We start from the raw sequence: 23115 nt of genomic DNA on the forward strand, positions 1-23115 counted from the left end.
CCTCCGCCTCTCAGGTTCAAGCGATTCTCATGCCTCATCCTCTCGAATAGCTGGGATTATAGGCATGCGCCACCACACTCAGCTAATTTTTATATTTTTAGTAGAGATGGGGTTTCACCATGTTGGCCAGGCTGGTCTCAAACTCCTGACCTCAAGTGATCCACCCACCTCGGCCTCTCAAAGTGCTGGAATGACAGGCGTGAGCCACCATGCCTGGCCTAGAATACATCCTTTCTCAGTAAGCATGCAGTTAATGCTACAGAAAGTACAGTTATTGATTACCAGTTATTAGAAATATTATTAATAACATTATGAAAGGTTACCAGACATTTACAAATGACTGAAAAAGAAAGAAGCGTATTTGAATTTCAAGAAACAATAGTGCGCCGGGCACAGTGGCTCGGGTCTGCAATTCCAACACTTAAGGAGGCCGAGTCAGGAGGATCGCTTGTGTTCAAGACCTGCCTGGGTAACATGGCAAGACCCCATGAGGGGTCATGAGAGTGAGGCCAGGTGTGGTGGTTCACACCTGTAATCCCGGCACTGTGGGAGGCCAACGTGGAAGGAAGATTTGAGCCCAAGAGTTTGAGACCAGCCTGGGCAACATGGCAAAACCCTGTCTCCAAAAAAATACAAAAATTAGCCAGTCATGGTGGAGTGCACCCGTAGTCTCACTACAGCTACTCAGGAGGCTGAGGTGGGAGGATTGCTTGAGCCTGGGTGGTTGAGGCTGCAGTGAGCTGTGACCACACAACTGCACTCCAGCCTGGGCGAAAGAGCAAGACCCTGTCAGAAGAAAGAAAAGAAAAGGAAAGAGAGACAGAGAGGGAGGGAGCGGGGGAGGAAGGGAGAGAGGGAAGGAGGGAAGGAGAGGGTGATGAGAGAGAGAAGGAAGGAAAGAAGGAAGGAAGGAAGGGAGGGAGGGAGGGGAGAGAGAGAAACAGCAGTTTTGCTGGAAGACCAGGAAGGGCTAGGAGCCTGCTTCTGTCTCCCTGGGGGTCTGTGGTTCCCAGTCTGGCCATCATAACCTGCCCCTTCCCTTTCTTAATTTAGCCCCTCAGTCCCACATGGGCTCGTCAGTAATGTTAGATATGGAAATTCCCAGAGTTTCAAAAGACCTCAAAGTGTCTTCAATCACTTCTTCTCCTGAGGCATGGCTCTGTACTCCTAGACACACCACTCTTATCCCTGCCTGTCCCTGACTACCTCCCCAGGTGGGGCACTCACTACCTACACAGCTGCCCTGACTATTGGATAGTTCATCTTGTGAGGCAAAACCGACCTTTCTTGGTAGCCTTCCGTGGTTCTGCCTTCTGGGTCCTCCCAGAACAAGTCCACACCCTCTGCCTCAGGCAGGTCCTCCAGCCTCAGAAGCAATGGCCACTAAATCAATTTCTCTCCATCTGAAACCTCCCCTGTGCCTTGCCCATCCTGGAGCAGGAAAGAGGCTACGTTTGCACAGAGCACCAGACCCGGGGAAGCATGGTAACACAGCCCTACAGAGAAGCCCAGGGAGCCACGCTGGCCTGCAGCACTGGTCACCAGCTGTGGAGCTTTCTTGCTGCCTAGCACAGAACTGCAGGCAGAGAAAAAGGCAAAGATTCGCCTGAAGCAAATACATCAAATCCTTCCGCAAACACACATTCCCCTGAACATCGACTCCAAAGATACGGAGGAGAAGAGGCCTACTTGATTAGATTTCTTTGGGGCCTGTCGCCTAATTTTGTTGCGCGTCTTAGCATGAGGTCCCTGTAGTGACTCTGTAACGTGTATAATTTCTCAAAGCCGCTCACAGGCTGGTGTGTAAACTCTCATCTCTGGATGTTACTGAAGGACCCTTGCGAGTTACAGCCCTTGGATCAGTGGCTTTGTGGGCAGTGGAAGGAAGGAGTTAAGGGTGTGAGTTCAGCTCCCATCCCAGCCTTCTCATTCCCCAGCACCGTGTCCCTTCCACAAGTCACTTTGCTTCTCCAGGCCTCAGATTCCCATCTGTAAAATGGGGACAATAATTCTCCCTACTTCTCAGAGCTTTTGCGAGTATCCTATGAGGTCAATTCTCTAAGGCCTCAGACCCAGTCCCGGGCAGGCAAGTAGGTCTTTGATAAATGAAATAATTTTTTTTGTTGTTTTTGAGTCTTGCTCTGTCACCCAGGCTGGGGTGCAGTGGCACGATCTCGGATCACTGCAACCTCCACCTCCCGGGTTCAAGCGATTCTCGTGCCTCAGCCTCCTGAGTAGCTGGGATTACAGGCGCCCGCCACCACACCCAGCTAATTTTTGTGTTTTTAGTAGAGACGGGGTTTTGCCATGTTGGCCAGACTAGTCTTGAACTCCTGACCTCAAGTGACACACCCACCTCAGCTTCCCAAGATGCTGGGATTACAGGCGTGACCCACTGTGCCTGGCCTGATACGTGAAATAATTTGATCTCAGCCAGAAGAGCTTGGGGAACTGGTGAAATCAGTCGGATTTAGGGGAGATAACTCCCCCTGGTGAGAAGGCCATTTGGTCCTTTCTGGCCGTAGGTCCGTGGTCTTGAACTTTACTATGCTTGAGATGCACCCAAGAGAGCTTGTGAAATGCCAAGTCCCTGGCCCTGTGCACAGAGAGTCTGATTCAGTAGAATCTGAGGCGGGCCCGGGAATCTGCAGTTTAACAACATCCTGTTCCATGAGGTTGGGAATAGATGTTACTGCTACAGTCACTTTGTTGGCTCTATGCCTGTACTGCGTCAAGAGCGGGGAATACTGAGTCAAATAAAACAGATCCAGCCCCGAATGCCAGGGAGCCCACCGGGGAATAGGGGTGCACTCCCTCCAGGTGGACGGGGGAGCTGGAGCTCTGGAGTGAGCAGGTTACCATTGCTGGAATCAAATGTTTAGAAGAGACCCACTTCCTAGAGCTGTGAGTGTTGTCACAAGACAAAGTCTCTGAGGCTTGAGCCTTGGGACATGGAGGCCTCGGGAGGAAGGGACACAGACTGTTCTGGAAGCAAAGGCTGTTCTGACTGACCCTGCCTGGGCTGGGCACTGGTGGGAACAGGTGAGATGTGGCATGGGGTAGATGACATGGAAGGTGGCACTCCTACTGAGGCAGTTAGTTCAGGGTGCTGCCTGTGGGGTGGGACCTGGGTTTGATCCCAGCTTGTCCTTTCTACCTGTTGTGACCTTGGGCCAGCCTAAGCTTTGTTTCCACTTCTGCAAAAGGATGACAGTTGTGTTGTCCATCCACAGAGGTGAGTTACCGAGAGGCTAATGAAGCTTTAGCTCCTGGGACTGTCATTTGCCAAGGCCCTGAGCTTAACCGCCTATTCATAACTTTGCACTATTCTTCTTAAAGTGGGTCCCCAAGATTATAAAACCTTCAGGCCCCATAAAACCTGGATCTACCCCATTCACCTAACAGAGTTATTGCAAGTTTTGTTGAAAGAAGACAGGCAAACCCCTAGGCAATCCTGGGTCGCAAATGGAAGCCTCCTTCACCCCTGAGTCTTGGAAGTAGAACGCCTTGACACCCCAGACGAGGGGGAGATTTGTCCAGGGAGGGCCAGCTGAGCCCCCACCCCTGTTCTGACTGCCCCGTAGCCCCCATGGCCTCAGGGCTCCAATCTCCCTAGCCCAGACTAGAAGCAGGTTGGAAGGAGGACCCAGATGGGGATGTGAAGGGCAGAGTGGGAGGAGGCAGCGGAGGTGGGGAGTAAAAGGACTAGATTGAGCCCCTCTGGCTGCCATATGCACGACCTTCTGCAGGGCCAGGCTGGTGAGAAGCCAGCTAGGGGTGAGCGCCCTGAGCAGTGGCCTTGGGGGTGGCGTGGTTTTAATAACGACCTTCAAATGTGTGGGCCCCTGGGAGAGGCAGATTATATGGGACCCAAAGTTGGGGCTTCGAGATGGGGAATACTGGGGGACTGGGCATGTTCCCCTCTGTGTAAAGTTTCCCAAGGACAGGACCTCCCTTCAACCGCGCCCCTACAAACTCTCTGCCCAAGCGCCGCATCTCCCACGTCCTGAAGACCACTGGCAGATGAGGAAGTGGAGGCTCCGAGAGCGCAAGCCGTTGCCTAAGGCCACACAGCAGGGGAGTATAGGATACAAATCCGGATTTGGACCCAGCTGTACCTCGAAATTCCTTCCTGCTCCTAACCCTTCCCTAATACCGCCCTCTGCTGTGGGCGCAGTGGCACGTAGTGGGCTCGCAGTAAGGATGGGGACGAAGGAAGGAAGGAAGGGAGGAAATGCCTAGGCCAGGTTCTTCCCACGCCCCCGTCTCCGCGGCCCGCTCTTTCCAGCTCCGCCGCCCGCCCCCCTCTCCCCTCCCAGTCTAATTGGGAGGTCTCCGAGCCGTCTCTCCCGCTTCCTCAGGTTCCCCCGCGCTCCTCCCGGAGCCCACCCCGAGGCAGCTTTCTCACAACGGGACCCTCCCCGGGCGGCGTGGGGACGCCTCCCGACCTCGAGGCCCGGCGGGAGAGCGGCCACCGCGGCCGGGTGGTCTCCGCGTCGCACGGCCCCTCCCGGTCCCCCCCGCCCATGGCGGCTACATAATTGATTCGTCCATAAATAATTGATCGGGGTCGCGCGAGCGCCCGGTGTCCCTAGGACTGGGATCCCCGTTAGGGTTAGGGGCGCGGGGGGTCGGCGGCCGCAGGGCTGTGCGTGCCGGGGCGCACGGTTTTGCTCCGCGGGCCTCTCTCGCTCCCTCGCTTCCTCGCGCTGGCTTTTTCCCTTTTTCTCTTTCCTTTTTTTCTTTCCTGGAGCGGAGCCCGGCGCCAGGAGTCTGGAACCAGCTTGACAGGCTTTTGAGTTATGGAGGGGGGAGGGGGAGGGGCGGGCGGCGGGGAGGGGGAAGGGAGGGCGCCGCCGCGGCGTGGGGGCGGGGCCGGCTTCCCGGTTTGGAGACTCGCCCCGACTTTGGGGTCCGCCGGCGGCGGCCGGGCGGAGGGCGGGGGGCTGCAATCGTGGGGGGAGTCACCCCGCGGGGCCCGGCGGGCGAAACGGGCTGGGCTTCAGAGCCTCAGTAAATGAGGCCCGGGGCGGGCGGGGGTGGACACGGCCTCGGGGCCACGGCCTCCCCCGTCGAGCAAGGCATTCCTTTCCGCTGAACTGGGCGCCCCGGCCCGCGCCGCGCCCTGCACGCCTCGCGCCCGGCGATCGGGCCCAGGGCGGGGGAGCAGGGAGGCGGCCCCAGCCGGTCGCCGGCGCCCCCAGGCGCTGCTTCCCAGGAGCTCGGTTCCCCGGGATGGAAGGGACTGACACTCAGTTAATGGGCGTAGAGCGTGAGCCCCTGAGGGTCGTCGCTGCCGGGGGTCGCTCAGCAGGGCCGACCTCCTCTGCCTGCCTGGGGTGTCTAATCCCCTCTCCGATCCTTTGCCCGGATCTGAGACTCGTCGTTCACGCCCCTCCTCCCTGGCGACTTTGGGCCTGGTGACAGCCCCCCGACCCTCGCAGAACCAGGGGCACAGCAGGCGCCTTAAGCCACTGGCAGAATTTCACTGGCGCTCTGCCCGACGCCCCCAGCCCCAGGGCCGGGCGTGGGTGGAAGTGTCTGGAAGGGTGGGTTCACCAGGGCTGGGCACGTCAGCGGCCCCGTACAGAGAATCCGGAGCCTGGGGTCTCTGGAGGGGGACTCAGAGTATCCGAGGAGGAGAGTCCTGGATGCTAACAGAGACCCCAGTTAGGAGCAGACCGCGAGACAGTTGGTAACAGTGCTGGCCTTGCCCGGGCGCCGGAAGGTTCCGTGAGGCCCAGCAAGTCCTGACTTGGCACAGGGCCCAGCACACGGTAAGCGCTCGGTACTTGGTCACTGTTGTTTGATTTTATCATTTCGGAGGGGCTCACCCAGGCCTAGCAAAGCCCCCCTCCCGGTGACCCAAGGGGAGTTCCAGAATGTTGAACCGCTGAGCGGCCTGGCTCCTCCTCTGGACCCCATCGAGCCAAGTGTCGAAATCATCCCAGACGAAGCTGCTGAGCAGAAATTTCCAGTCTCCCTGGCAAAGCTGGGAAGATTTTGGGTGTGGCTCAGAGACGCAGCTGGGTCGGCTCTGTGGAGCCAGGGCTGGGGAGGGACCCCCAGATGTTCTATGAGACCCAAGCAGCACCCCCAACTTGGGTTGGGGGCATTGGGGATGGAGCCTGGCCTCCTGCTGAGCCCCAGAGCTGATACAGGCAAAAGCCCATTGTCCTCAGTGGTCCACAGAGGCTCAGAGCATGAACGAGATCAGGGTTTGGGTGCTGGCGCCACCCCTCGTTTAGCCCCTACCCGGGATCTGAGTGAGCACCCATCCTTGGAACACAGGATAATAGGGTTGCTGTGAGGATGGAAGGAGACTGTGGCCATGAACACTTAACACAGCTCCCTGCCTGGGGAAAGCACCCAGGAAATGCGGGCTGTTTGTCTTAGTGATGTTCCACTTAATAGCACTTGTGGTGGCTCCCTGGCCCCCGAGAAGCCCACCTTGCCAGTTCTTGGCCACAGGAGGAGTACAAGCCCCTCCGTCAGGACGCTGGGTCTCATTGAGGCTGTCCCTATCCTGAGCAACCTAAAGAACTCACATGGAACTTAGCAAACAGGCAGACCCTTGCTTTGTTCTCAGGGCTGTGTGACCCTGGGTGAGCAACTCAGCCTCTCTGAACCTGGTACTCCTTCTCTGCAAAATGGAGACGATGGCCTGGGACCCTCTCCCGCTAGAGGGAAGTAGCATTGGAGGGGGAAGAGACAGGGGGAGCGTCCCAGCACTGCCCAAAACTGGACAGGTGACTTTGGACAAGTCTGAATGAGACTGAATAAGACAAAACTGAGTAACATTAGAGCTTGCTGGCTACTCTCTGCCCCGGGCCAGTGCTAGATGTTTTACATGCACTGTTATCACTGTTACTCATGGAGGGAGATTTTATTATTAACTTTCTTTTCCAGATGAGGTAACTGAGGCTCAGAGAGGTTGATTCACTTTCTCAAGGACACACAGCTAGGAAATGATAGAGTCACGATTCAAACGCTCATTTGCTGGCTTAGAGTCTGAATCCCTAAAGAAAAAGCAGGCAGGGTGTAGTGGCTCATGCCTGTAATCCCAGCAGTTTGGTAGGCTGAGGCTGGAGGCTCACTTGAGCCCAGGAGTTTGAGACCAGCCTGGACAACGTGGCAAAACCTCATCTCTACAAAAATACGAAAATTAGCCTGGCCTGGTGGAGCGCGCCTGTAGTCCCAGCTACTCAAGAGGCTGAGGTGGGAGGATCACCTGAGCCTGGGGAGGTCAAGGCCGCAGTGAACCGTGATCGCGCCCCTGCACTCCATACAGCCTGGACAACAGGATGAGACTCTGCCAAAAAAAAAAAAAAAAAAGAGAGAGGAAGAGAAAAGGAAAGAAAGAAAGAAGGAAAAAGAGAAAAAGCAACTTTAATTTTTTTAATATAACATTTTAAAGTCCCTACTATGTGCAGGGCATCAAGGTAGGTGGCAACAAAAATGAAGATGCCAGGACCCCAGCCTTTGAGATGCTCATAACTGAGTGGGGACAAAAGACTTGGAGGAGGCGCTCCTGAGAGTTAGATGTGAAAAGCAGCACCCTAGAGGCGTCCACCAGTGCTGAGGGCGCCGGGAGAGAGAGAGGTGGGTTTTGGTGTAGGGGATGGGGAGGGAGGAGAGCTGGTGGGGGAGGCACAGAGGCCAGGGGACAGCAAAGGCTGGTCTTGAGAAATCTCAGTGGAGGGCACTGGGCCATTCCCAGAGGTTGGCACAGCAAAGCCAAAGGCATGGTGGCAGGAGAGGGGCCACGCTCTGAGGAAGGGCCCGCAGCCCAGTGTCAGGGAGGGTAATGGGGAGGGGAAGGAGAATGGCGTTGTCGAGCCTGGGCCAGCCTGCAAAGGCTGGAGGAAGCTACCTTGCTTTATAAAAATGCGGAGCCATCGAAGGCCTTTGAGCAGAGGTGGATGTCATCCTATGGCAGTTTTACAAAGACAGCTCCATAGGCAGAGAAATGTCCTGGAAATGTACACGAAACCTAGAATGACAGTGTCAGGATGTACTGCATGAACTTTTACAGTGCTTCCTTTAAAAAAACTGGTTTTGTGTTTTTTTGTTTGTTTGTCTGTGTGTGTGTGTGTGTGTACGTGTTTGCCATGTACAGGTATGACTATTCTAACAAAAGAAGGGAGGACATTTTCAAAAGACAGAGGGGAGCCAGGAGGCAAAGAGACACAGGCAGCAGGAGGGAGCCCAGAGCTGGCAGGCCAGGCTGCCCCTCTCACTGCAGCACTGACTGTTTGGGTGATGGGCCATCTGGCAGGTCTACAAGGAGCCCAGCAGGCAGGGCCGTGGGGCCTCTGAGATCCCTCTCTTACCTAGAGCCTGAGCCTTGCCTGACCCATGACAGTTTCGGGCTGCTCCCCCTCCTCCCAGCAGTCTGTCCCTACCAAACTCCTCCCCATGGGTTAGACTGTGGGACACAGACTGATCTTAAATCCCATTCTGGGCCAAATGGGGACAGTGATTCCAGAGGCCTCCCTACGTCCTTGAGGACACATCACCCTATGAAAGAGCCCCAGCCACCGTGTTAGGTGCTGTACGGGCAGTGTCTCTTGATCTGAATATAAACCTGAAAAAAAAAATGTTATTTTCCCAGTTTTGCAGATCAGGAAATACAGGCCCTCACAGTGAGGAGGGAGGGGGATTTCTCACCCAGGATGGACCCACCCGAGTGCGGATGGACCACTAGGCTGTACTGCCTCAGGCCCTTTAGGAGAAAATCCGTCCTCCCAGTCTCCCCAGGTCTCTTGCCTTTGGCCTGCTCTGGTTCCTGTTATAGAATGGGGGCTGCAGGCGGGCGCCCCTCTGAGCTAATCCCGTGTCCTTGGGCTGCCTCTCCTAGGCAAACTCCTATTTACCCAGTGAAGCCCAATTAAATTATCGCTTCCTCTCCCGAGTCCTCTGGCTGCACCACTGTCCTCTGTGTTCCTGTGGAGCTCCCAAAGGGAGGGGAGAAAAGGCTCAGGGGACATGGCTGGGACACAACTTCCAGCCCAGCCCTGCGTGGGCAGAGATGAGGGAACAGTCCACCTATTCTAGGCTGGACGTGAGAGGGAGGACGGCCTTGGCTCAACCCAGGGCAAGGCAGCCTGACCAGCCCCTGGGGTTATTTGGCTTGGCGGCCAGAGAAGGACAAGTTGCAGGAGAGAGAACCAAAGATTCAGGCTGCCTAGTGTGGCCACCGCCCCATCAGCCCTAAGATGATGGCAGCCCTTTTCTGGCCACTGAATGTGGGCATGCCAGACCTCTGTGGCAAGGCTGGGTGAGAGCTGTCTTTGGTGCACAGGTGCCCGTAATCCCCCACCACCAGTGAGCATTCACACACAGAGGTGAACAGCCCCCTTGTGGGCCTGGAGGCTCCGAGGCCAGGTAGAGATGACCAGATTGGGGAGCAGAGAATCCCCAGTGCCTAGCACAGTGACTGGCACTGAAGCATTTGTTGGATGAATGAATGAGTGATTCCCTGACCTCAGGCCCAGGGAGCAAGGCCTGGTGTGCAGGGCAGCTCCTGGGAGGCTTCAGGGATGGGGAGGGGACGGAGGGGGACTGGGAGAGCCACAGGAAGGCAGCCCCATCCGACTGACTTGGGAGGGAAACAGAAGGTGGGCTGTGTTTCTGGGGGAACACCCCCCTGATGCCCGGGCACCAGGAACTTCCAGGTACCCCCGGATCACCCCATTGAGGACACTCCACAATTCCCCAGGAGGCATCACAGTGGGGCCGTTAAACCTAGGGACTTGGGATTCAGACACTTCTGGGCTCCAGTCCACCCCTCACTGGCTGGACCAGTTGCCTCAGTTTCCCCATGTGCACGGGGGATTGATAGGACCACGTGCTGCACAGGTTTGCTGGGAAGGCCATATGAGAGGTGCCGGCTCAGCACATCCTGTCTGCTATTGTTACAAACAACAGCACGGGAGAGTGGGGAGCAGAGCCGGCCAAACGCAAGACCCTGGGCTCTGGCTCCCCTGTGCTACTGACCTATGGGGTGGCTTTGGACAAGGCCCAGCCTTTCTCCAGGCCTTAGTTTCCCCGTTTGTACAGTCAGGCCCTGCTAACTTGGACAGGCTTTGGCCCTTCTCCAAGCCCCACAGAGACATCAGAGACATGTGCACACACGGCCCTGGGATTGCCGACAGACACACAGGCACACATAGGCACGTACACACAGGCACACAGACACAGGCACAGACTCACACTCGGCCCCTACCCTGCGCCCTCCCCACTCACACTCGCTCACACTCATGCTCACACTCACACCACCCGCCTCCCCCAAATCTGCTGAGCACCAACGGTTGGTGCGAGCGGGGTTGGGAACGGGAGGAAAAAAGCCCACGACTCAGCCCGGGAAGAGGGGTGCGGTGGGGGGAGGGCGGGTGAGGGAAATGACAGCCCGCGGTCCCCCTCGAGTCCCGGCTCATGAATATTAATACGGCGGTAATTAAAATGCAGGGACGCAGCAGGATGGATGCGGCTGCCTCCGGAGCGCGGGGGAGCGCGGAGTCTTTGCAGGCGGGTGAAGCCCGCTCCTCGCCGGCGAAAAGCGGGGCCGGGCTCCGGGGCCTGGGTCCGGGGCGGGCGGGAGGGGGGACTTTTTCGTGGTCCTGAGCGTCCCGTCCCGGCGTCCCCGCCCCCGCCCCCCGGCCGCCCCTCCGCGCCCTGCCCCGGGCCGCCCGCCAGGCCGCCGTTTCCCGGAGCCGGCCCCCTCCCGCCCTCGCGGCCGGCTGATGTCATCTGCACACAACTTTCCGCTTCCCGGCCCGTCTCGGGGCCCTGAGTCATCGCCGCCCCCGGCCCCGACGCTGGCCTGCGGCGTCTGTTTGTGCAGAGCGAGGCCCCGCCGGCCGGGCCTGACGTCAGGCTGGCAGGGCCTGGAACGGCCCCGCGCCGCGGCCCCCTGGGGGCAGGACGACACCGCTGGGGGCCGAGGGCAGGGCACGCCCTCGGAATCCGGCTTCGAAGCCGGCCGCCTGACCTGGGGCAAGTGTTTTCGACTCTCTGAACTTCGGTTTCCTCATCTGCCAGTTGGCAGACGCTCTGCAGATCTTCCTAGACTCACGGGGCGAATTGTACAGTTAGGTAAATCGAGGCCCAGAGATGGGAAAAGGACCGTCCAAGGTCGTACAGCCACCCGGAATTACAATTCCTTTCTGCCGGGTCACACGCTGTCATCCACGTGTTACCTAAGAGAGCTTTCCAGTCTGTGCTAAGAAAACTGCCCCACATCATCTGCAGTAGGACCGGGGAAGCTGGAGCCCTGGTCAGGCCACTCTGCTACTGACCAGTTTTCTCATCTCTAAAAAGGCGCAGTAACAATATAATTACCGTATGGAGTCCCCCAGGATACAGGGTCAAAGGAGAGCACAACCATCGCAGTTTGAAGCTCATGGGGCAGGTGAATCACTATTGTCACTACTGGGTTCAATTTTTTTTTTGTTTTTGAGATGGAGTCTCGCTCTTTCCCCAAGGCTGGAGTGCAGTGGCGCGATCTCGGCTCACTGCAAGCTCCGCCTACCGGGTTCACGCCATTCTCCTGCCTCAGCCTCCCGAGTAGCTGGGACTACAGGCATCCGCCGCCACACCCGGCTAATTATTTGTATTTTTAGTAGAGACGGGGTTTCACCGTGTTAGCCAGAATGGTCTCGATTTCCTGACCTCGTGATCCACCCGCCTCGGCCTCCCAAAGTGCTGGGATTACAGGCGTGAGCCACCGCGCCTGGCTACTGAGGTCACTATTGAAGTTGGCTAATGTCACTATTGAAGTCAAGTGAGAAGGCCCTCTTGGAGTCAGACCACCTAGGTTCAAATTCTGGCTCCTGCTTCCGGCTCCTCTGTCCCCCTTCTCCCCTCGGTGCCCTCCAAGCAGCGGGCCTGGGAAAACGTGTTCATGCTGGAAATGCCTGCCCAGCCTTTGCCCAGTCACACAGAGCAAGTGCTCCAGAAATGTCCTGAACCCCAGTTTACTGAGGGGAAGCTAAGAACCTTCTGGCTACAGCTCTCAGGCTGAGCAGGGATTAGGCTCGGGTCTGCGATCCCAGGCCCTGCGGCCTCCCAGAGGCTTGGTTGAGAGCTCTGGCTCTCACTCCCCAACCTCCGCTCAGCACCTGCCCCGGTCCAGGCTCACCCCCTACCCCTCCACCTGGTCAGTGGTGGCTCGGCCTTCTCTCAGCCCCTCCACCCCTCCTGGCTGTACACACCCTCAAGCTAACGGAACTCAAACTGGTGGAGGAAGGCCTGCCCTGTCCCTGCCAGCCCCTGCCTCTCCCTCCCTACTCCCAGCCTCACTGGACCACTTTCAAGTCCTCCAGTGCTCCAGGCTCCGTCTTCATGCCTCCAGGCCTTTGCACGTGCTGATCCCTCTCCCATTTTCCTGGTTAACTCCTCCACCTCCATCCGAGCTAGGCTCTTCCCCTGGAGAGTGTCCCAGTTAGCACCACCCCACAACACACACGCACACCAACATACACTCCCCACATCACAGGGACCACATCCCACACAGGCACAGACACACCGCATGACACAGATCACAGGCACAAAGGTGCATGCTCTAGCGTGCACACACACTCACACTCACACGCCATATGCCAATACACTTATCCCCCCACTCCCACATCACACAGACCATTCAACACACTCCTCACATGCTCTGGCCACACAGTAAACACACACAGACCACAGAGCTCGTGTCTGGGCTGCCCTGGTGCCCTCCTCTGGGCTCCTGCCCCAGCCTCAGCATTTACCCACCATTGAGGGCAGGGACCCATCCATCTCCGTTTTCCTCCATTTCAGCTCAGGGCCCTGCACCAAGTCTCTCCCAGTTGTTGCTTGGACCCAGACTCCTCCCACAGTCACCACTGTCACAGTCCCACCTCCTTCAAGGTCTCAAACACCCCTCCCCTGTTTCTGGCAGGAGCCGTCTTCACTCCCTCTATTGCCTCTCCAGGCCCAGACTTCACCCTCAGGTCACCCTCACCTGGACTTTGGGGTGCCCACACCCCGCCCCAGGCCCTGGCCTCTGGAATATTTGGAAACTTGAACGGGGCCTGAGGCTTAAGCTCACATCTGTCTGGAGCCTCAACTTTCTCCTCTGTAAAATGGGCTGACACTGAAAGAACCTTGCAGAATCTCAGCAACGTCACAGTGGACATTGTTAGCACAGCCAGCGGGCTCCTGCTGGGCTGAGTTTGTGGGTAACCCAAGCCTCGGCAGGTACAGTTCCTCCCTCAGGTAAGTGTTCCACCCCCAAGTGAGCATCCTGCTGCCCTTCCTGCAGATCAGGCCCCTGGGACACTTAGTGCTGAGCCTTGGGGGTGGGGTATTTGATCGGGGTTCCTGACAAGTGGCTGGGTTGTCTGTTCCCTCTCTTCAGAGGGAGCCTCCATGGGTGGCCTGGGCTCACATCGGCTCCTCCAGTCCAGCAGAGCACCCCCTTGGCTGCCCAGCCTGTTGAGAGAACTTGCTGAGCAAGACAGTGAGCCCCTCCTGGTGGGGGACCGGAATCAGGAGAAGACAGAGGGGAGGTGGCAGGCCCCAGGATGGAAGGAGGGCAGCTGAGCCGCCTGCCCTCATCCTCCCTGCCCTTCAGGTATTAGGGCCCTTCCCATGGCCCAGTAGGAACCCAGCGGCTCACCTGAGCCCAGACTAAGGATGGGACACTTTACCCCATATGCAGAGATGAGAAACAGAGGCCCAAGGAGGGAAGGGACTGAACACAGGGTGGAACAGCCCCGGGCCGCGCCTGTGTTTCCATCCGCCTTCCTCCTGCCTGTGCTGGAGTCACGTGCTGGTGTGCAGGGAACAGGAAGACAGCCGCTGCCCTCGAGGCTCAGGGCCTAGCAGAAGCCAAGTGACCACAGGTGAATAAACAAAGGCAGTGAGACAAAGGCGGGCAAGGAGAGGTGCTGGGATGGGGAGCAAGGGGGTACCCATGCTCATGGGTATGAACACATGGACCCATATACACCCATATTGATCCCAGAGTATCTTTCAGCACTTTTTTTTTTTCAAGACGGAGTCTTGTTCTGTAGCCCAGGCTGGAGTGCAGTGGTGCGATCTCAGCTCACTGCAGCCTCCACCTCCTGGGTTCAAGCAGTTCTCCTGCCTAAGCCTCCCGAGTAGCTGGGATTACAGGCGCCCTCCACCATGCCCAGCTAATTTTTGTATTTTTAGTAGAGACAGGTTTCACCATGTTGGCCAGGCTGGTGTCGAACTCCCGACCTCAGGTGATCTGCCCACCTTGGCCTCACACGGTGCTGGGATTACAGGGGTGAGCCACTGCACCTGACCCCCTCTAGAACTTCTCTGTCAGTTCACTGTCACATCTACACTGAACACCTTTGCCCAAGGCTGGGGGCAGAGTGGTTAAGAGCCAAATCTAGACTCCTTCTTGCTGTGTGACCTCGGCCAGGTCACTGTCCCCCACTGTGCCTCCCTATCATGTCCTCCTCTAGAAAATGGATGCATAGCCCTCAGGGCTGTTGTTGAAGGGTCCCTGAGATGACTGTGGAGCTCTTGGTGTGGGAACCCAAGCTCAACCCTGCCCCAAGTACTGTCCCCCAACCCAACTGCAGTACTTGGCCCCCCTAAACTTCTAGCCTCCAGTCTCTGCGTGAACCCCAGCACCTGGCAGTTCAGCTCAGTTCATTTACGTAGCCCAGCCTGGGTTCCTGTGAGATGAAGGCCGGTCATGAGGACAAGACTGCTGGGGACGATTGGGTCCCTGGCCAGGTACTCAAGTCTGCAGCCTAACTCACGGTGAGCTGTTTCCCAGCCACCCAACTCTTGGGCATCCCTGCAGGACCTCCACAGGGAGTCCTTGGCTCCCTGAAGGATGGATCATCAGAGGAGCTGCCAGGCTGTCAAGGCTGGAAGGGACCTCCACTGTGGCCAACCCCCCACTGCACACACAGAAAAACTGCAGCTCAGAGCCGGGCACGGTGGCTAACGCCTGTAATCCCAGCACCGTGTGAGGCCAAGGTGGGCAGATCACCTGAGGTCGGGAGTTCGAGACCAGCCTGGCCAACGTGGAGAAACCCTGTCTCTACTAAAAAATACAAAATTAGCCAGGCTTGTTGACGCATGCTTGTAATCCCAGCTACTCGGGAGGCTGAGGCAGGAGAATTCGCTTGAACCTGCGAGGCAGAGGTTGCGGTGAGCCGAGATCACGCCATTGCACTCCAGGCTTGGCAAAAAGAGCGAAACTCCGTCTCAAAAAAAAAAAAAAAAAAAAAGCTGCAGCTCAGAGAAGTGGACACTAGCCCAGGGACCCACAGCAAGGCCTTGGCCCAGCTGGGGCTAGATGGCAAGAGGTGGTTCAGCATTGGAGCTCCATTGCCTGTGTTCAAATCGGGGTCTGTCACTGGCCAGCTGTGAGCCTAAGTCTCTGAACTTCTCTGTGCCTTAGTGTCCTCATTCTGTAGAGTGGAGATAGTAATCATTCCTATTTCAAAGATTGTTGTGAGAAATAAGTGAACTAATACATGTCATATGCTTAAAAGCAGGGCCCAGGACACAGAGAGCATACAATAGACATTAGCTGCTGTGGTCTCTTGATTTCAAGCCCAGTGCAGATGCATCTGACTTACGAAACTTCAGTGACACCTGCTCTGTGCCAGACACCGAAGATGGAGCAGTGAACAGCGCTGACCCAGTCTGTCCTCCTGTTGCCTGCAGGCCAGGTAGGAAACACACTGGAAACTGGTAACTCCATGTGCTCATCGCCATGTGGTTTCTGCTGGTCTAGAGAGCCAGGGACAAAGAGCAGAAAACATGGTTCCAGGTAGAGGGGGGTAGCGCGCATGAAGACCGTGAGGCAGAAAGGACACAAAACTGAATTGGAGAGAAGGCCCAAATGGCTAGAGCTCAGAACCCGAGGAGAGGAGAGGGGCGGAAAGGAGGGACTTCCCGAGCCTGGGGATGATATGTAGAGAGCCCGGGAACCAGCGCTGGTCAGAGAGGGAAGGAAGCCTGCAGCCTTGCATTTTAGAAAGATCTGGCTGGCTGAGCTGAGGAGGGCAGATAGGAGGTTAGGGTGGCGGAGGGGGGTTGGGGGGGCAGGCAGAGAGTAGGGGCTGGGAGCCCAGGGAGCAGGCAGGAGATGGAGCAGCCGGATAAGGGGGATGAGGGTGGGGGGCAGTGGGGACAGGGTAAAGGGAGCTGACTCATTGAGGTGGGAAGCTCCCCAGGGTCAGCATTTGGCTGGGGCATGGGGGATCTGGCTGGGGCGGGGGTACATGGCTGGAGGTGATGGTCAGGAGCAAGCCCAAGGATGGAGGGAGACCCCGTGTCCAGCTCTGGCCACCCCAGCTGCCGCAGCGCCCTGGGGCCCTCAGCCCACAGACTTGAGCCCTGTGCTTTAGAGGGCAGCGCTCCTGGACCAGGGAGACATTTCCAGCTGGAGCCATGGGCCCCTTGACCATGATCTGGCACCTGGGGCCCTGGAGTTCCCTGTTCAATGGCCCCAGCCTGCGTCCTGGGTGCATCCTCCTGAGGGTTGTCTGAGCCACCTGTTTGGGCACCCCTAAACCCCAGGAGTGACCAGGAGGTGGCTGTTGGCAGGGGGTGTGGACAGAACATGTGCTTACAGCCTGGAGTGCCTACACCTGAGCATGCACAGCCCCTCAGGGAAAAGGACAAAACCTGGGGGAAAAAGAAAAGAAGAGGCAAGTGTGAAGCTGGAGGCCAGAGGCTGAGAGGCTGGCTCCCCCACCCGCTACAGCTCCTCCTGCGGTCTCCAAGGAGCCTGAGAATTCTAAACACAAACCCAGCCTTCCAGGTGTGTTTGTCCTTATGAAGGTGTATTTGTCAAGGAAGGAGGACAGAACATTTTTTTTTTTTTTTGAGACGGAGTTTCGCTTTTGTTGCCCAGGTTGGAGTGCAGTGGTGCGATCTCGGCTCACTGCAACCTCCACCTCCCTGGTTCAAGCAATTCTCCTGCCTCAGCCTCCCGAGTAACTGGGATTACAGGCACACCACCACCACGCCCGGCTAATTTTGTATTTTTAGTAGAGACGTGGTTTCTCCATGTTGGTCAGGTTAGTCTCGAACTCCTGACCTCAGGTGATCTGCCCACCTCAGCCTCCCAAAGTGCTGAGATTACAGGTGTGAGCCACCGCACCTGGCAACAGAACATATTTTATTTAGCAGTTTGTTAGCTTGATTTATAACTTGTAAATACCTAGACATGAGGTATGTGGGCCTCGGCTTGCACTCCTGCCCCAGGCTGACCCCTGGTGCTGCCCAGAGAGAAGCCGCCTCCCTGGGCTGACCCCTAACCAGCAGGCTGACCCCCAGGGGATCCTGCAGGCTTCTTCAGAGCTTCCTACTCCATGCACCCTCGCAGGGCTCAGTCCAGCCCCCTGCCTTTGTCTGAGGGTCCTCCTGCCTCCCCGTTTAAGGATTCAACTCCAGCCCCTCCCTGCCCTCACCCTTCTTCCTGTCCCTTGTCCATGGAGGTCCTGGGCTCTCCAGCTTGTCACTGGTTTTATTTGGCCACAGTGGCATGTGTCACGAGCTGACCAGCTGGGTATGAGTCCTGTCCCTCCTTCCGGAGAGACGGAGAGCTCCTAGAAGCAGCGCCTCCCAGCAGAAGCAGAATCTTGCCCTGGGGAGGAGTACAGCTCAGAACCCGCAGACTCGGGGTCAAATCCCAGCTCTGTGACTTTCTTGATGCGTGACCTTGGGAGGCAGCTTTGCTGCTCTGAGCCCCGTTTCCTCCCCGGAAAACCCATAATAATAACTGTACCTCTTGCAGTGAGGAGACAAGGTGGAATGGAACGCAGAGCCCACGTGTGCCTGGCACTTGGCAAGTACACCGGGAAGGAACTGGGAAGGGCAGGAGTTACATCATTCACCTCTGTTTACAGCTAAGCAAACTAGCGGAGGCTCAGCGAGGTGAAGCCAGTCCCCCAAGGTCACACAGCCGGCCGCAGGGCAGGGGCCGAAGACGTAGTTGTCTGACCTGTGCTCTAACCACTGTACTCTCCGGCCTCAAGCCGGCTCCCACACTACTTTTCCCTGTTCTCCGTGGCCCTCCAGCGCCTGAAAGCCGCTTGGGGGCCGCGGAGGCAGGTGGCATGGCCAGGGCAGAGTCCGCGGGGCGGGAAGGGTTAACGGGCTCCGCCGCATTGGGCCGTCCTTCAAGGGGGGAGCCAGCCAATGAGCGCGCGCCGCGATGAGGTAATGCCGGTACCACGCGGAGTGGGCGGGGCTGACGGGGACCCCGCAGAGCTCTGCGCTTCTTCTCTCCCCACCTACCCCTCACCTTTGACCTTGATGTACACCCCCCCTCCCCCAACCTTACCCCTGCAGAATCGGCTGCAGGGCCGCGGGCCTCCCTTAGTCTGGGACAGGAACTGAGAGACGTCCCGGCCTCAGTCACACCCTCTGGGCCTCAGTTTCCCTTTCTGCAAGAAGGAGAGTGGGTGATCGCTAAAGACCCTACCAGCTGTGGACGTCCTTGGATCCCAGGACAGTTTTCAGCCCTTCCCTGCCCTTGGCCCGAACTTTAATGGTCCCAGCCCTGGCTTCCCCTCAGGCGGTGCCCAGTGCCAGGGACCTAGGAGTCCCTCGGGCCACGGGGAGGGAGCCTCACCGGCCCAGCCACGCCCTCCATGTGACCCCGACCCATCCCTTGGGTGTCGCACCTGGCGCGCCCACCGATGCCACTAAACTCTGCTAGCTGCACCAGCAGCAGGACCTGCCGGCGTGGCGGTCAGAGGTCAACATTCATCCCACCGCCAGTAAAAATCGAGGGCCTACCGCGTGCCGCTCAGGGCTTCGTCCTGAGCCGTGTCCCGGGGCCGCCCGCGCCCGCCACCCCTCCCCGCGGGCCTGCAGGGAGCCCGTCCGCCCCGTTCGCGCAGTCCGGGCACGAAGTGGTTAACGCCTTTCCAGCCGAGCTGGCACCGCGCGGCCGGGCTTATTAGTCAGCTCGCGGGGAGGCGGCGAGGGGAGGGGAGGGACTCGAGTGGAGAACCGCAGAAAGCTATTCTCAGGGGCTCCCGAGTGTGGGGAGGGCGGCTCAGCAGGAGCTGCTGCTTCCCAGAAAGTTGATTATTTTTAACCCGGGAAGAAGAAAGGAAGGAGGCGAGGGAGAAGGACTCAGAGAAAAGAGGAGAGGAAAAGAGAGGAGAGGAGAGAAGTGGGGGCTGGGGAGGTCCGGGAAGGGGAATGGGGAGAGGGGAGGGAACGGGAAAGAGAGCAGGAGAGGAGGGGAAAAGGAGGGGAGACAGCAGGGTGATGGAGAGAGAGGGAAAGACAGAGCCCAGTTGGAGCTGGAGAAGCCAGCTGGCAGGGCCTGGGGAGGAGGAATGGATGCGGAGTGGGCACTGCCACCTCTCCTGTACCCCTGGGGCTCTGTGGGGCTTCATCCTGGCCTCCTGGTGCCCCAGCTGAGAGCAGCCCCCCAGCCTCATCAACCAGGCCCCGCGGGGGCGGGGGGGGGGGGGGGTGTGCGGGGCAGGGCACTGGGTTTGGAGTAGTGGAAGGCACAAGGCAGCCGCAGCCCTGTCCTGGGGGCTCTCCAGCCAATATGTCCTTGCCCTTTGAGTGGCCACTGGGACACAGGGCTTGGGAGCCCTAGGGGAGGGACAACGAGGCCTGCCCTGATACTCCAGGGTCTCTTCAGGGAGGGCTTCCTGAAGGAGAGGGTGGGAGGGACTGAGGCTCCCTTTTTCTTGCCTCTTGGTGGAGCCAGGCTGAAAACCAAACCCAGAGAGGGCCCCAGGAGGGTGCTGGGGACACAGTGACAAACAAGACAGCCACAGCCAGGCCCACACAGGGCAGTCCTACAGGAGAGACGGTAGCTGCACAAATCATGATGAATAAGCCATTAAAGAATGACGAGGCAGTAGCGGGCAGGGAGCACCTGTCCCCTGGGCCTGGCCTCCGCAGAGGTCGCAGAAGACCTCCCCGAAGAGGGTGCCTGAGGACCAGGGTGGCTGACGAGGGGAGGAGAGACTGGTGGAGGCAAGAGGGATAGGGGTGGTCTGGATGGGGACCCCCAGCCACAGACCTAAGAGCTTGAGAGGGGATCACTATGGCCAGAGGCAGGGAGGGGGCCATTTGGCCGGAGACCAGCCCTTGTCTTGTGGTGGCCGGAAGCTTAGGAAGGGTTTTATAGAGAAAAGAGACTAGATCGCCAAAGCTTACTCAAAATGGTAGGGACAAGAGTGGACACAGAAGCCGGTTGGGAGTGTAGCACTGAGATCCAGGGGAGATGGTGGCAGCTGGCTGAGACAGTGTGGGAGGTACAGGGGACAGGGCATGGTGTGGCATGGTGCGAGGGTGAAGGAGGCCAAGGAGGGGCTGAGGAGGCTCCTTGGGCCCTGGCATGTGCCGTGGGTGGACGCTGGTGCTGTCCCCAAGGCAGAGGACAGCATGGGGGAGCAGGTTCATGGGAGGCCAGGCATTTGTTTTAAGACATGGTGGGGGCAGCCGGGAACCGTGTGCCAGGGGGAGGAACAGCTTGAGCAAAGGTGCAGAGAGGAGACAGGCAAAGAGAACCACACGTGGCATGGTGGGACACGCTGGAATCTTCCAGAGAGGTGGGCCTCTGATGCAAACAGACAGGTCTGCCCTGGATCTGCAGGCACTGGACAGCTATGGGCGTGTGGGAGCAGGGGAGGGGAAGGGAGCTTCCAGCTCTAGACACAATGAGGGTGCCCAGCAGCCAGGGACCCAGGCTGGTGGTGGGGGAGTGTCACTGGGGCAGGTGTTAGGGCCTTAGCTCTGGGACAGCATGTGTGTATATTAGAGTGAGTGTAAAAGTATGAGAGTGAGTGTGAGAGTGTGTGTGTATGAGTGTGTGTATATGAATGTGTGAGTGAGTGTGTGTGTGTGAGAGCATATGTGAGTGTGAGTGTATATGTGTGAGTGTGTGAGAGTGTATATGTGTGGGAGTGTGAATGTGTGTGTGAGAGTGTATATGTGAGTGTGCATGTGTGAGTGAGTGTATAAGTGTGAGTGTGTGTGAGACTGAGTGTCCCTTGCACTAAGTGCCCTGCCCTCCACTTGAGGCACAACCCATGGGACACCTCCAACCTCTCCAGGATCAGGGAATGGCCCAGCCAGGCCATACTAGGAAATGATGGATGGAGGAGGGCCTGGGCTGCTCCTCTGAAAATCCACCCCCGGCCCTGGTCACTCTGGAACCCTGGAGCAGCATCTGAGCCCCTCCCCAAGGAGCCCAGTGGCTGGAGGGCAGCGTCCAGGGTCACCCGCGCAGCATCCAGGGCCACCCGCCTACTTCTTACTCAGGACCTGGTCTGTCCTGGGAGGCCCGGAGAAAGTGGAAGCCAGAGAGGAACCCAAAGTCCCAGAAACCGCAAAGAATGCCAGGGAGAGGAGGAGAGAGAAAAAGGCCACATAGCAGCCCTGAGCCCGAGAGCACGTGCCACAGTTTCTCTGTCTGTGGATCTGTTGAGTTTGGCCCAAATGGCTCTGAGCTGACTCTGCAGCCACAAAAACTTAGGGTCTTGAAGGTCCCATCCAGTGCATGAAGGACTCTCCCTGGGATGGAAGCAAAGAGGGAAAAAGGATTACAGGCACATGCCTGTAATCCCAGCTACTTGGGAGGCTGAGGCAGGAGAATCACCTGAACCTGGAAGGCGGAGGTTGTGGTGAGCCGAGATCACGTCATTGCACTCAATCCACCACACCCGGCCAATTTTGTATTTTGTTTTTGTTTTTGTTTTTTTGAGATGGCGTCTTGCTCTGTCGCCCAGGCTGGAGTGCAGTGGCACGATTTCTGCTCACTGCAAGCTCCGTCTCCTGGGTTCACGCCATTCTCCTGCCTCAGCCTCCCGAGTAGCTGGGACAACAGGCACCCGCCACCACGCTTGGCTAATTTTTTGTATTTTTAGTAGAGACGGGGTTTCACCGTGTTAGCCAGGATGGTCTCGATCTCCTAACCTCGTGATCTGCCCGCCTCGGCCTCCCAAAGTGCTGGGATTACAGGCGTGAGCCACTGCGCCCAGCCCAATTTTGTATTTTTAGTACAGACTTGGTTTCTCCATGTTGGTCAGGCTGGTCTCGAACTCCCGACCTTAGGTGATTCGCCCACCTCGGCCTCCCAAAGTGCTGGTATTACAGGCATGAGCCACTGCGCCCGGCCGATTTTCTGTATTTTTATTAGAGACAGGGTTTCACTGTGTTGTCCAGGCTGGTCTCAAACTCCTGACATCAAGTGATCCGCCCGTCTCAGCCTCCCAAAGTACTGGGATTACAGGCATGAGCCACCGCGCCTGGCCCAGGCAGTGTTCTTTTTCCTATTTTGCAGATGAGAAGACCAAGGCTCAGAGAAATTTGTAGTCGGCCCAGAGCTATATATACAGCAGGAAGCTGGGGAAATTGCGATTCAAACTCTCAGGCCTGCTGTCTGCCTGGGAATTCTGTTCTCACTGCCTCCATATAAAGAAATACACGTGCAGGAGGCAGCCCAGAGCACCCTCCTCTCCCTCCCAAAAACGCACACAGTGATCCTGGCCAGGCCCCCTGGGCCCAGGAGGAGCCGTGTCCCCATTAGGCATCTCTGAGCTGTGCTTTCACGTTGGGGTCCCCCCCACCAGGGCTGGTGGAACACAAAGGGGGGTGGCCAAGGCAGAGAAAGAGCCCGACAGGCCAGGAGCCGGCTTTTCTCCCTGCTTTCTTCCTCCCTTGCTTCTTTGTTAAGCTCCCTTTCAGCTGAACCGGCAGAGCCTGGGTGTTCCGAGCTGACAATAATTGCTGCGTCTAGACAGTGTCTGGTATGAGGCCTCCCTCTCCGCGCCTCGCCGGCCTCCCCGAGGCTCCTATTCCCAGCCCCGCTGGCCCCTGCTCTGCGCCCTCTGTTTCCCACACCCCTGGCCCTCTCTGGCTGCCCAGGGTGCCCTGTCCTGCCTCCCTCCTGCTCTAGTCCTCCCTGGAATTTTCAATCCTTGCATCTCTTCCTCCCTCCCTAGCCGCACCCCAGGCACTGGCCCCATTCCCTTCCACGGCCTGAAATTCAGGGAACAAAGGTGGTTTTGCATCTGGCTGTGGCTGGGAGACCTTCGAAGGAGACTGAGCCAGGCAAATCCTCCCCTCCTGGCTCTTGGCCCCCTAGGAGCCAGAGACTCA

General features: G+C 57.8%; 1 protein-coding gene and 1 long non-coding RNA gene across 2 annotated transcripts; one reads left to right on the forward strand and one right to left on the reverse strand.

Moving 5' to 3' along the window:
* The first annotated feature begins 12599 nt into the window (after positions 1-12599).
* On the forward strand, positions 12600-15727 carry LOC129043904 (uncharacterized). Its single transcript, XM_054501188.2, is given in 4 exon segments — positions 12600-12741; positions 12744-13004; positions 13007-13245; positions 15578-15727. Coding segments are annotated over 3 exon segments (597 nt in total). The 3' UTR covers positions 13201-13245; positions 15578-15727.
* A 1073-nt stretch (positions 15728-16800) lies between these two features.
* Positions 16801-18912, reverse strand: LOC134737931 (uncharacterized). Its single transcript, XR_010123376.1, has 4 exons — positions 18778-18912; positions 18320-18422; positions 17445-17620; positions 16801-17134 (listed from the first exon to the last, which is right to left on the reverse strand). It is a non-coding gene; the product is annotated as an uncharacterized LOC134737931 (long non-coding RNA).
* Positions 18913-23115: the final 4203 nt, after the last annotated feature.

The sequence above is a fragment of the Pongo pygmaeus genome, chromosome 13 (assembly GCF_028885625.2).
Source record: "Pongo pygmaeus isolate AG05252 chromosome 13, NHGRI_mPonPyg2-v2.0_pri, whole genome shotgun sequence".
Taxonomy (NCBI): Eukaryota; Metazoa; Chordata; class Mammalia; order Primates; family Hominidae; genus Pongo; species Pongo pygmaeus.